The sequence below is a fragment of the Geotrypetes seraphini genome, chromosome 11, assembly GCF_902459505.1.
Source record: "Geotrypetes seraphini chromosome 11, aGeoSer1.1, whole genome shotgun sequence".
Lineage (NCBI taxonomy): Eukaryota > Metazoa > Chordata > Amphibia > Gymnophiona > Dermophiidae > Geotrypetes > Geotrypetes seraphini.
Genome location: NC_047094.1, coordinates 123,164,531 through 123,179,053, shown reverse-complemented (window position 1 = coordinate 123,179,053; position 14,523 = coordinate 123,164,531). Strand labels below are relative to the sequence as shown.

At 44.2% G+C, this 14,523-nt stretch overlaps 1 protein-coding gene across 2 annotated transcripts in view; it reads left to right on the top strand.

Annotated features, from left to right (window-relative positions):
• DNAJC5 (DnaJ heat shock protein family (Hsp40) member C5) overlaps positions 1–14,523 on the top strand; it is a 93,935-nt gene that overhangs the window by 35,082 nt on the left and 44,330 nt on the right. For both annotated transcript variants that reach the window (XM_033914395.1, XM_033914394.1), the window contains exon 3: positions 3,820–3,932. In XM_033914395.1, coding sequence (XP_033770286.1) covers positions 3,823–3,932 — 110 coding nt within the window. In that variant the 5' untranslated portion in view covers positions 3,820–3,822. The remainder of the gene's footprint in view (positions 1–3,819; positions 3,933–14,523) is intronic.

The window sequence follows — 14,523 nt, the reverse complement described above, 5'->3', positions numbered from 1 at the left end:
TGCACCCACTTGGACAGCCTGCACTAAGAATTCAGGGCCCTGGGACTGATCCCTTGGGAGCTCCAGGTTCGTCCACAATGGGTTTGAGTGCAGGCTGAGTAGCTCCTTGGCAGTTTTTCCAGGATTGAGGGCAACTGCTTCCTCCCCCTGTTTGCATGTGCGAGGTCTGGTAGGGGTTGAGGTCTCCAGCCAGTTCGTTGTGCCTGAGATGCAGTCTGAATTCCAGGCTTGTTGAAGCAGTTCTCCCAGTAAGCTGTTTGCAGCTCTAAGCACACAACACGGCACAGTGGGTAACAAGCTAACAGCCTGGATACCAAAATAGGGGTGGAGGGAGGAAGTCTTTAAAAATCTTTTTTTTTTTTGGGGGGGGGGGAGTTTCAGAAGTTTAGAGTCAGGTTCCCCCACCTTTAAAATCTCCAAATTCACTAGTTTTTGGACACAGTATAGCTCCCTTGGGCTGTTCTTGGCACTAAAATTGCTGTCGAGGTACCCATCTTGGATTTCTAAATTTGAAAATAAAAGCCTCTGTCTGCCTCACAGCACCTTGATTTTGCTTTAAAATAGGTGTTATGGACTCCTCTGACCAGGATACTGTGGATTTATGCCAAATTTGCGATTGGTGACTGAGCTGTCCATGTCCCGTGTGCTGCACAGAGTGTGAAGAGGGGGCGGGAGCCACTGTGTTAGCCTTCTCTAGTTCCTTGGGTAGTGTTAGTTCCAAAATGGTACAAGGGCCAGAAAAGAAGTCCAGGTTTGAGCCGGGGAGAAGCACTGCCACAAAACCCAGAAAGGAGCTTGTGAGTGTCGGCAAGGGCCATCTGGACTGAATTCATCAGTATGATGTTTGAAGCTTACAGGATTAATAAGGGTCGCATGAAACCCTCGGGGATCATGGCCATGCTGGTACTAAGTGTTTCTCCCCCCCCCCCACCAAGCACAATTCCACAGCAACAGTGCCTTGCACGAGACAGGGAAGTACAGTCTGAGGAAGACTGGGCTGGAGAGGGCTTTCTTTCAATGCCTTTACATTCCCAGTCAGGGTCCTCTGTAGCAGGAGATGCTGCTTTAGCCCTAGAGGGGGGAGGACCTGATCCAGATCTGGTGGAGGCCTCTGATCTTGAAGAGGACTTGATTGTGCGCAGGGTATTGAAGTCTTCAGCGTTTATGCAGGTGATAATGGAATCATAGAAAAACATAGAAAGATGACGGCAGAAAAGGGCTACAGCCCATCAAGTCTGCCCACTCTACTGTCCCACCCCATTAAGTCAGAGTGCTGCTCGACCCACGTAGAGATCCCACTTGGATACACTTTCCGACTGGCTGGCCAATCAAAAAACAAGCGACTGGTGAGGACCAGTCGCTTGTGCTAAAATCCTGCTCTCTGTCCTGATTCTCCTGCTCTGGCTGCCCTGCTCTCTGCTCCAATTCTCCTGCTCTGGCTGCCCTGCTCTCTGCCCCGATTCTCCTGCTCTGGCCTCCCTGCTCTCTTCCCCGATTCTCCTGCTCTGGCTGCCCTGCTCTCTGCTCCAATTCTCCTGCTCTGGCTGCCCTGCTCTCTGCCCCGATTCTCCTGCTCTGGCCTCCCTGCCCCAATTCTCCTCTGGCTGCCCTGCTCTCTGCTCCAATTCTCCTGCTCTGGCCTCCCTGCTCTCTGCCCCAATTCTCCTGCTCTGGCTGCCCTGCTCTCTGCTCCAATTCTCCTGCTCTGGCCTCCCTGCTCTCTGCTCCAATTCTCCTGCTCTGGCTGCCCTGCTCTCTGCTCCAATTCTCCTGCTCTGGCCGCCCTGCTCTCTGCTCCAATTCTCCTGCTCTGGCTGCCCTGCTCTCTGCTCCAATTCTCCTGCTCTGGCCTCCCTGCTCTCTGCCCCAATTCTCCTGCTCTGGCTGCCCTGCTCTCTGCTCCAATTCTCCTGCTCTGGCTGCCCTGCTCTCTGCCCCGATTCTCCTGCTCTGGCCTCCCTGCTCTCTGCCCCAATTCTCCTGCTCTGGCTGCCCTGCTCTCTGCCCCGATTCTCCTGCTCTGGCCTCCCTGCTCTCTGCCCCGATTCTCCTGCTCTGGCCTCCCTGCTCTCTGCCCCAATTCTCCTGCTCTGGCTGCCCTGCTCTCTGCTCCAATTCTCCTGCTCTGGCCGCCCTGCTCTCTGCCCCGATTCTCCTGCTCTGGCCTCCTTGCTCTCTGCCCCAATTCTCCTGCTCTGGCTGCCCTGCTCTCTGCTCCAATTTTCCTGCTCTGGCTGCCCTGCTCTCTGCTCCAATTCTCCTGCTCCAATTCTCCTGCTCTGGCCTCCCTGCTCTCTGCCCCAATTCTCCTGCTCTGGCTGCCCTGCTCTCTGCTCCAATTCTCCTGCTCTGGCTGCCCTGCTCTCTGCCCCGATTCTCCTGCTCTGGTCTCCCTGCTCTCTGCCCCAATTCTCCTGCTCTGGCTGCCCTGCTCTCTGCTCCAATTCTCCTGCTCTGGCTGCCCTGCTCTCTGCCCCGATTCTCCTGCTCTGGCCTCCTTGCTCTCTGCCCCAATTCTCCTGCTCTGGCTGCCCTGCTCTCTGCTCCAATTCTCCTGCTCTGGCCGCCCTGCTCTCTGCTCCAATTCTCCTGCTCTGGCTGCCCTGCTCTCTGCTCCAATTCTCCTGCTCTGGCCGCCCTGCTCTCTGCTCCAATTCTCCTGCTCTGGCTGCCCTGCTCTCTGCTCCAATTCTCCTGCTCTGGCCTCCCTGCTCTCCGCCCCAATTCTCCTGCTCTGGCTGCCCTGCTCTCTGCTCCAATTCTTCTGCTCTGGCTGCCCTGCTCTCTGCCCCGATTCTCCTGCTCTGGCCTCCCTGCTCTCTGCCCCAATTCTCCTGCTCTGGCTGCCCTGCTCTCTGCTCCAATTCTCCTGCTCTGGCTGCCCTGCTCTCTGCCCCAATTCTCCTGCTCTGGCTGCCCTGCTCTCTGCCCCAATTCTCCTGCTCTGGCTGCCCTGCTCTCTGCCCCAATTCTCCTGCTCTGGCTGCCCTGCTCTCTGCCCCAATTCTCCTGCTCTGGCTGCCCTGCTCTCTGCCCCAATTCTCCTGCTCTGGCTGCCCTGCTCTCTGCCCCGATTCTCCTGCTCTGGCTGCCCTGCTCTCTGCCCCGATTCTCCTGCTCTGGCTGCCCTGCTCTCTGCTCCAATTCTCCTGCTCTGGCCGCCCTGCTCTCTGCCCTGATTCTCCTGCCTGCCGCCCTGCTTTCTGCCCTGCTTCTCTGCCCCAATCTCCTGCTCTCAGCCCCGACTCTCCTGCCCTTCCCCGCAGTGCAAGCCCGTGGTTTTAACCCGCAGGCTTAAAGCGGGTTAAAACCATGGGCTTGCAAAAAAAATCCCAAAAAATCCAACAGCTAAAAACAAACACCAAACGTATGCGCAGACCATCTACAGGGAAAGCAGATGGTCTGCGCATGCATCAAGATTGCACACTAGCGATCCGTGTTAGCGATTGGGGGCGTTGCTCCGATCACCCCCATTTATAATATTACTGCTTTCTGAATCCATCGGACTTTCCTGGATTGGACATAGATCGATCACGATCGGGCAGGTTAGTGAATCTAGCCCAGTGTTCATTTTCTTCAGAACAAGCTGTTAATCAAACATGCAAATAATGGGAGGGGGGGAGGTAGGAGGGGAGGAATGGTGTGTGTGTGACCCCCAGATACAGAGAGCACAAAAACATCTTGTACCCAGCGTTTATTTAGAAGCAGTGTGACATGGCACGGCTCCCAACTTTGTGAGAAGCTTTTGTATGGGGGTGTGAGCGTCAGGACAGACATTAGCCCAGTAGACACATTCTTATCTGCTTTCTTTCTGATTAGTTGATGATGACAGACCAGAGGCAGCGCTCCCTATCCACCTCCGGGGAATCTTTATACCATGTTTTAGGACTGGACAAGAACGCCACTTCAGATGATATTAAAAAATCTTACAGGTGAGGGGTTTAAAGTAATAATCTCCAATGGTCACACACCTCTGGATTGCTACCTCATTATTTCTGCACATCCTAAACTCTCAGTTGCACCTAATATTGCACTTAATTCTGCTGAGTGAAGCTTGAATAGATAGAATAGAGATAGAATAGAGCAGTGGTCTCAAACTCGTGGCCCGCCAGGTACTATTTTGAGGCCCTCAGTATGTATATTATAATCACAAAAGTAAAATAAAACAGTTTCTTGATCATATGTCTCTTTAGCTATAAATTACAAGAATATTAAGACTTAGCCAAAAGGAAAGATTTATAAACTATAAAGAGTTTTAGTTAATGCAAAATTGTCATTTCTTTAATAAGACATTAACTATTTTTTTCTGAGGCCCTCCAAGTACCTACAAATCCAAAATGTGGCCCTGCAAAGTTTGAGACTACTGGAACAGAGGGAACTGCTGCTGTGCTGCTCATTTGAGCAGCAAGTGTTACATTCCACCAGAGGGCTCTAGTATACTTCTAATGAACTCTTTTGAATTAATTAATTAAAACCTTCTAAAGATAAACATGTCGAAGTAAATTTTGTTATCACCACTCACATTCCTGGCTGGTCAGTTCCTACTTGTACTTGCTGAATTGGAAGTTCTGTTCTAAGGACCCTAGTAGATGTAGGATTAGCTGTTACCTTGTCTTATGAGAAGTAGAAGTGCAACAAAATAATCCTATAAAATGAGCTACTTATTCTCTGAGGACAAGTGGACCAAATCATCTCATGACTCGGTGATGTCATCCAATACAGCCCGATATGGACACTGCCCAGTGCTCTCTGTTTAAGAGGCCTTTGGCAGCATCTCATTGCACAAGCACAGGTTCCTTCCTGTCTAATGTGCGAGTGTGGAGAAGAGAGGTCATAGTTTTGATCTCTCCTCCGTGGGTTTAGTTTCTCTTTTGTCTTAGTGCTTTCACCGATGGTTTCTTTTTTGTCCTTTATTATTTTCTTTTTGCTTCTCTTAGTGTCCCTAGTCTCTTTCAACTGTGTGGGCCCCCATAGGCCAAGCTCTAGCTGGGTTGCATTAATGTTTTTTTGAGAGTGAATGGCCTTTTTTCACCCTCACCATTAAGCAGTTTGATTTGGCATCAGCTGTTTTTCTTTCCACGTCCCTAAAAGTTCCCAGTGGCTTTAAGTGCTGATCCCAGTGTATTCAGTTCATCTCTGAAATGATCCACATTACTGGTGTTTCTAGTGCTTGGTACCAGACCATGATGCTTATTCCTCTGTCCTCTGTTTGTATGTGCAAAAGGGAAGCCAGTGAAATTCGGCATAAAAATATTTTTGATTTCCAAGTCCAGTCTATCGACATTAGTATTGGAAGCATCAGCCTCAGTGGCTGAGGCAGCTCATTCAGACACTAGGGCCTGCATTCAGTATAGGGCACCCATTCTCAGAAGCCACCTAAGCAGGGGTGGGGTGGAAGCAAACTTTCGGTGGGGGAGGGGGGTTCCACAGGAGGGATTGGGCAACCCTCCTGCTGCGGTCTGTATGATAGGGAGGGGGGGTGTTCCTGCAGGAGGGACTGGGCATCCCTTCTGCCACGGTCTTTATGGGTGGGGGGAGTGGGGTTCTGGCAGGAGGGACTGGGCAACCCTTCTGCAGCGGTCTTTACGGGGAAGGGGTTCTGGCAAGAGGAACTGGGCATCCCTCCTGCCAGAGGATGTGTCAGCGGGTTGGCGGCAGAAGGAATTGAGCACTTCTCCTGCAGCAGACATTTGGAGGTGGTGGTGGGGGGCTGGCTGGCTTCAGGGGTCCCGGGTACATTTCTGGCGCCTTCCACTGGCCTAGTGATTAAATTTGCGGACAATACGAAGTTGTGGAGTGTGTGGCGCGGTGGTTGAAGCTACAGCCTCTGCACCCTGGGGCTGTGAGTTCAAATCCCAAGCTGCTCCTTGTGACCCTGGGCAAGTCACTTAATCCTCCATAGCCCCAGGTACGTTAGATAAATTGTGAGCCCACCGGGACAGATAGGGAAAATGCTTGAGTACCTGATTGTAAAACCGCTTAGATAAGCTTGATAGGCGGTATATAAAATCCTAATAAACTTGAAACTTGATTCAGAGTAGTGAAGACACAGGGGGATTGTGAAGATCTACAAAGTGACATAATCAAGCTTGAGAAATGGGCATCGACATGGCAAATGAGGTTCAACGTGGATAAGTGCAAAGTGATGCATATCGGTAACAAAAATCTCATGCACGAATACAGGATGTCCGGGGCGGTACTTGGAGAGACCTCCCAGGAAAGGAACTTGGGAGTTCTGATCGACAAGTCAATGAAGTCGTCTGCACAATGTGCTGCGGCGGCAAAAAGGGCAAACAGAATGCTAGGAATGATAAAGAAGGGGATCACGAACAGATCGGAGAAGGTTATCATGCCGCTGTACCGGGCCATGGTGCGCCCTCACCTGGAGTACTGCGTCCAGCACTAGTCGCTATACATGAAGAAGGGCACGGTACTACTCGAAAGTGTCCAGAGAAGAGTGATTACAATGGTTAAGGGGCTAGAGGAGTTGCTGTATAGTGAGAGATTGGAAAAACTGGGCCTCTTCTCCCTTGAAAAGAGGAGACTGAGAGGAGACATGATCGAAACATTCAAAATACTGAAGGGAATAGACTTAGTAGATAAAGACAGACTGTTCACACTCTCTAAGGTAGGGAGAACGAGAGGGCACTCTCTAAAGTTGAAAGGGGATAGATTCCGTACAAACGTAAGGAAGTTCATCTTCACCCAGAGAGTGGTGGAGAGCTGTTAACGCTCTTCCGGAGTCTGTTGTAGGGGAACACACCCTTCAGGGTTTCAAGACTAAGCTGGACAAGTTCCTGCTGAACTGGGACATACGCAGGTGAGCCTGGACTCATTTAGAGCACTGGTCTTTGACCTGGGGCCCGCCATGTGAGCGGACTGCTGGGCAGGATGGACCACTGGTCTGACTCAGCAGCGGCAAGTCTTATGTTCTTATGTTATGTTCTTAACAATCGCCCTGGAAAGGGAATTCACTTCATCAGCTCTTGCTCCCCCTTCCTCCCGGTCAAATCAAATGTTTTTCAATTCACAATAATCAAAAACAAAGAAATCAAAACAGCTTAGCTTTAACTGCAGGGCAGGGTAGAAAGTTGGTAATCATTGAATGTTTCTGCATCCCCGCCAGTCCTTTCGCCGACGCCAAGCTAGCTGTCGTTTTGCCCACAAGCTGCGTCAGGGCTCCGGACCAGTGATCTACAAAAATAAAGAGAAAGTGGCAGGAAATGTATTGTAAGGCAGAAAGACATTCTCCAAATGCTGTAACTTACTGGGGCGTTCAGTCTTTCACGCTCACTGTGGCAGAGATGGCCCCAGCTGAAACTGCTTCCTGTTAAATGACGTCGGACGTCGCTTACGTTGTCAGCTGACAAGTGAGTTGGGAGCCTCACTACGCGCTAAATCAAAACTCATAGTTCAGAATCAGTAATTGTCAGGGTAAAAGCTTTCTAGTCCCCTGGCAATATGTTTAAAAAAACAAATGCAACTTGATCGTTTGATTTAATCCATCAGGTTCTTCCGAATGCAAGTGAAAAATCCATTCCTATTCTGAGAAAGATATTGTTGCGTGAACCCCACTGTTTTACCCTTCTCCATTGAAAATATTGACCATTTAAGCCTACTTGTTTTCTGTCTTTCAACCAGTTCTTAATCCATAATAGGACATTACCTCCTGTCCTACGACTTTCTAATTTCCTCAAAAGTCTTTCATGAGGTACTTTGTCTTTTGAAAATCCAAATACACAATATCAACCAGCTCACCTTTAGCCACATGTTTAATGCACCCCTTCAAATAAAATGCAGTAGATTTATGAGGGATCAAAAGAAACAAAAACCTAGGTGGACTGTCCATAGGCTTTAGTCCGCTCCAGATAGAAGGTTAAGGCTTGCTTGCAGTCCAGGGTGTGAAGCACACTTTTGCTAGAATGGCCATGTGGTTTGGGGAAGAATGTTGGCAGAACAACTGACTTGCTAAGATGGAACTTAAACACCACCTTAGGAAGGAACTTAGGTGAGTGTGGAGAACTACTTTGTTATGATGAAACTTCATATAAGGTGGGTCCGCTACTACAGCCTGAAGTTCACTGCCACCAAAAATCAGACCTTTTGGTTCCGGTACTTCAGATAACAGGAATCAAGTAGCACAAAAGTATCTTTCATCAGCTGGGTGATTACATCATCGAAGTCCCAAGATACAGAGGAGGTTTGATGGATAGCTTTATCAACAGCAAACATCGCATGAAGTAAACAACAGATAGGTTCATCTCCCACAAGATGATGAAAAAGCTCTGATCGCACTGAGGTGAGTTGGTTTTCAACCCAGACTCAGGAGGTACTCAAGCAGTTTTTGTGTAGGGCAAGAGAGAAGATGTAGAGCTTTACTTTCACACAAGACAGCACATCTCCTCCAGTTAAAGGAATAACTCCACTTAGTGGAATCTTTCCTAAAAGCCAGCAAGACCCTGGAAACACCTTCCAGCAGGTTCAAGGTGGCAGATTCTAGGCTCTCAGTATCCAGGCTGTGAAAGTCAGGGGACTGTAGGTTGGGATGTACCCTACAGTAATTCTATTTTATTGAGGAAAAAGGACCTCAGAAACCACTGCTCTAGATTTTTTTTTTTTTTAATTCTTTATTCATTTTCATATTTTACATCAAGTGCACAAAATATTGAATTACAACTAATGAATACACAATATCATTTTATATCTACTACATAAAATTTCAAGCATATTTTATCCCCTCCCCCACCCCCCCTTCAAGTACTTTCCAATCACATTATATATATTATATACCATATTATAACATGTTATGTAAAATTATTTTCATTACCCACCCCTACATATGTGCCATAAAGAAGACAACGAAAAAAAAAAAGAAGAAGAGAAATCCTACTATTCATTCACTATAATATTTTGTCAATGGCCCCCATATTTTTATAAATGTCCTTCTTTGTATTGCTATTGCTCTTTCCATTTTGAATATATGACAAATTGTATTCCACCAAAATGTATAATTAAGGTTACTATAATTCTTCCAGTTGTTGGTTATATGCTGAATGGCAACCCCTGTCATGACTAATAAAAGCTTGTTATTTTCTGGTGAAATTTGACTTTTTTTCCTCATCATCATTCCAAATAACACGGTATCATATGATAGTGCTACATGATTTTCCATCAATTTATTAATTTGTGGCCAAATTGCATTCCAAAAACTTTTAATGTGGGGACAATGATACAGTAAATGATCCAATGTCCCAGGTTCCAGATTACAATGCCAGCATTTATTGGACTTAGAACTGTCTAATTTTTGCAAACGTGTAGGGGTCCAAAACACTCTATGTAACAAAAATAACCAAGTTTGTCTCATAGATGCTGACACTGTACATCTCATTCTCCAAGACCAAATTAGTGGCCATTGAGATGCAGTAATTTGGTGCTTAATCTCAATGCTCCAAATGTCTCTTAGACCATTTTTTTGTTTTTTATTCAAATATCCAGATATTCATTTATACCACAATGCGGCTTGATGTCCTAGGAAGTCTGCTTGGAAACATAAGAACTCTAAACTATATTGATTATTCAATGTTTTCCATTCAGGGAACCCAACCTGAATGGCCTGCTTCAATTGCAACCATTTAAAACTTTGTGTTTTACTAAGACCAAATCTATGTTGCAATTGTGAAAATTCCAGCAGTTTACCTTCTGAAATAACATCATTTAGAGACCGAATGCCTGCAATAATCCAGTTCTTCCAAAGGATTTGAGCTCCGCCTATTTTAATCTTGGAGTTTATCCATAAAGACTGATTTGTTGACTTGTTTATTGGGATAGGTGTTAATTTACTAATAAACCTCAACGTTTTCCAAGTATCCATTAATATCTTATTTTCCCTGTATCTTCTAGGCATGTTGATACTTGGAAGATGAACTAAATTTAGGGGAAACATAAGGCGCCATTCCAAATATAACCAATCCGGTGCATTATCTATAAGTTCTGGGAGGATCCAATACATACCCTGACGTAAAATATAGGCTTGATGGTACCTATAAAAATTTGGAAAATTTACCCCTCCCTCCTTAATTGAGTTTTGCAAAGTTACTAAAGCTATACTAGGTATTTTACCAAGCCAAAGAAATTTCGTTAAAATGCTATTAAGCTTTTTATAAAAGGACCCCTGAAAATAAATAGGTATCATACTCATTTGGTAGCAAACTACAGGCAACATCATCATTTTAATAGTTTGAACTCTCCCCCACCATGAGAGATGTAAAGGATTCCATTGCTCACACAACTCCGTAACTCTTTTTAATACAAATTTTTCATTATCTTTTACTGTATCTTCAATTGTATTTTTAACTTGAATGCCAAGATATTTAAATCCTTCTTCCTTCCATATGAACGGAAAAGCGTCAAATAGTCCTTTTACACAATGAACATTTAAAGGTATAAGTTCAGACTTACTCCAGTTAATTTTATATCCTGAAAATTTACCAAACATATCAATTAATTCCAATAGACAAGATAAGGTAGACTCTGGATTTCTCAAATAAAGTAAAATATCATCCGCATATGCTGAAATTTTATATTCCATATCAGAATATGGAATATCCTGTATCCCCCTTGCTTGCTGTATTGCTAACAATAAGGGTTCTAATACAACATCAAATAACAAAGGAGATAAAGGACAACCTTGTCTAACTCCCCTCTGCAATTTAAAACCTTCAGATAACATATTGTTAATCTTGCAATCAGGAAGCTATACAATGTTTTTACCATTTGTATAAATCCAGAACCTATACCAAACCATTCTAAAGCCTGATACATAAAATTCCATTCTACCCTATCAAACGCTTTTTCTTTTTCTGCATCCAATGAAACTGTAAAAGCCGGTTCATCCATTTTTTTTGATAAATTTAACATATGAAACAATAATCTAGAGTTATTAGAGGAATGCCTTTTAGCAACAAAACCAGTCTGATGCGTGTCTATAATATGTGGGAGAGCTTTGGCTAATCTCAAAGCCAAAATTTTCGCCAAAAGTTTATTATCCACATTTATTAAAGATATAGGCCTGTAGTTCGAAACCAAAGTAGGATCTTTATTTGGCTTAGGCAAAACAATTACTACTGATTCAGCCATAGTACCTTTAATATCACCTTTTACAAGTTGTGTCTGATATAAATTTAGTAAATATGGGGAAAGGACATTTTGAAATGTTTTATAAAATTCTACTGTATAACCATCACCACCTGGAGCGGATCCAACTCTAAGAGATCTCAATGCTGTTTCTAATTCTTTTAATGATATAGGTTCATCTAAACTCTGTTTTATATGATCAGGAACCTTAGGTCCATTAATTAATCTAAAAAATTTTTACCATCTTCTTGCCTCTCCAAATAAGGCTTGGAAGAATACAGGTCCTTATAAAATTTTAGAAATTGTTTTAAAATTATATCCGTTTGATTTGTTATTATACCATTATCATCTTTTATCCCATTAATGTTAGTTCTTCTTTTTTTTGCTTTAAGATAATTCGCCAATAATCTTCCCGCCTTATTAGAATTTCCATAATACATTGTCTGTTTGGAAAACAAATCTCTTCTTATCATTTTTGAAGCTAATTCATTATATTTACCTTTTGCTTTCAAAAGAGCTTGTAATACCTCATGTTCCCATTTACTTACCAATTTAGTTTCTAGTACTTTAATTTCTTTTTCTAACTCTATATACTGCATTTTAATCTGTTTCCTAACAAAAGCCGAATAAGATATAATATGACCTCTCATAGTCGCTTTAAATGCGTCCCATACATTTTCAATAGATGTATCCTCCACTAAATTAATTTGAAAGAAATCACTAATTTGTGTTTTAAAATTTTCCAAAAATTTGTCATCCACAAGCAATGCATTATCAAATCTCCAAAGAGGTCTTCTATTCTCTAATTGATCTAAATGTAATTCTATCCATACTCCCGCATGATCCGAAATAATAATGGGATCAATGGAAGCCTTAATCACTTGTTGCACCTTATGTGATGAAATAAAAATATAATCTATTCTTGAAAATGATTTATAAACCTGTAAACAAAATGAAAATTCCTGATCATTAAAATGAAGAATACGCCATATATCCTTCAAATCACATGATTGAACCAAATTATCTAAACCTAAAGATTTTATACTTTTACCTGGTTTTTTATCCATTAATGGATCCATTACAGCATTAAAATCTCCAGCCACCACTAAATTAGAAGCAGCCAGTGGTAACCACATACTCTTCAACTTTTTTAAAAATTCTGATTGATTCGAATTAGGGGCATATATATTGAACAACGTCAGGATATTATTTCCCATACTCATATCAACATGTAACCATCTTCCATGTGGATCTGAATTTACTACCTTATTAGCCATACACTTTTTATTTATAAGAACTGCTACCCCTGCTTTTTTACCTGCTGCTGGAGCAAAAAAACATTCCTTCACCCACCCACCCACTAGTTTCTGTGATTCCTTTATATTCAGATGAGTCTCCTGCAAACAATAAACATCCGCATTTTGCTTTTTAAAAAATGATAATACCTTTTTCCTTTTGATTACATGATTCAGGCCATTGACATTAATAGAAAATATCTTAAAAGACATAATATATTTTAAACTCCTCATCATAATCCTCTTCTTCCCTTCTTTCATATTTAAGATCTAAAGAGTGAAGGATGTGGCCAACAGGATCTCCAGGATCATAGACAGTGCAGGGGGAGAGGATACTGCTGTGCTCATCCACGTGGGAACAAATGATGTAAGCGGACGGAAGTATGACAGGGAAGAGATGAAGGGCCAGCTCCGCTCACTTGGAAGACAGCTGAAGATCAGGGAGGTGAAGGTGGCCTTCTCCGAGATCCTCCCAGTACCAAGAGCGGATGGAAAGAGACAAGGGGAATTGCAAGCTATTAACGCCTGGATGAGACGATGGTGTGAAGAAGAAGGCTTCGACTTCGTGCGCAACTGGACGGCGTTCTGGGGGAAAAGCAAGTACTATAGAAAGGACGGACTACACCTCAACAAGGAAGGAGCGAGAGTATTGGCAGGCAACTTGAAGAGGGCCATCGAGAAGGCTTTAAACTAATAAATAGGGGAAAGCCGACAGTCGACCACCAGTCGATGGCACGGACGACAGGATGCCCCGATGTAGGAACAATGGGCTACTACTCATACACAGGAGAGGACGATCTCACAGCAAATAAGGAAGACAAGGCAGAAAGGGACAACTCAGACATAGGAGAGGAAGACCGCACAACAAACAAGGGAAACAACACTGGAGCGGTTAAGGATACCGTGAAAGTAACAGTAAGGACAGCAAAGAGTAGAAAGTCCATAAAAGTAACTCGAAGAGAACTCAAATGTATGTATACGAATGCTAGAAGTCTAGGAAACAAAATGGGGGAACTAGAGACAATAGCAAGAAATGATAAGTTGGAAATCATTGGCATAACAGAAACATGGTGGAATGAAGAAAACAAATGGGACACAGTACTTCAGGGATACAAACTATATAGAAGAGATCGAGTAGGGCAGAAAGGTGGAGGTATTGCCCTATATGTGCAGGAAGGAATAGAATCTGTTGAAGTGGCTACGATGGAAACGAAAGAGAAGCTAGAGTCCCTCTGGGTCAAGATTCCTGGACAAAACAGTGCAGCCACGAAAATTGGCCTTTTTTATCGTCCCCCGGGACAGGCGGATGAAACTGACTTAGAAATGATAGAGGAAATCAAACGAGAATGCAAGACGGGCAATGTAATAATATTGGGAGACTTCAATTTCCCGAGGATAGACTGGAAACTAGGAACCTCCAACTGCGGCAAGGAGGCCAAGTTCCTGGAGGCGCTAGGGGATTGCTTCCTGGAACAAATGGTGAAAGAGCCGACAAGAGGCAACGTCACCCTGGACTTGGTGCTAAATGGCCTCACGGGACCGACAAAAGAAGTAGAAGTTACGGTACCGCTGGGGACGAGCGATCACAATGTGATCATCTTTAAGCTTGACATCGGGAATAGAAAAAGTGCCAAAACCTTAACCAAAACCTTTAACTTTAAAAAGGGCAAATACGATCGCATGAGAGCCATGGTGAAACAACGACTCAAGAAAAAGGTGGATAAAATTGAAACAGTAGACCAGGCATGGTCCCTACTGAAAAGTACTATCACAGAAGCACAAAACCTACACATTCCGAGGATCTCCAAGGAAGGGAGAACAAAAGGTAAGGGAGAACCGGCATGGCTTACCAGACAGGTGAAGGAAGCCATAAAAGAAAAGAAGGACTCTTTCAAAAAATGGAAACACATCAAAACGACCGAAGCATGGAAAAAACATAAAGACGAACAGAAGAAATGTCACAAGGCGGTGAGGGATGCCAAAAAGGACTATGAAGAAAAAATAGCGCAAGAGGCCAAGAACTTCAAGCCCTTCTTTAGATACGTGAAAGGGAAAAACCCCGCAAAAGAGGCGGTGGGACCCCTGGACGACCAGG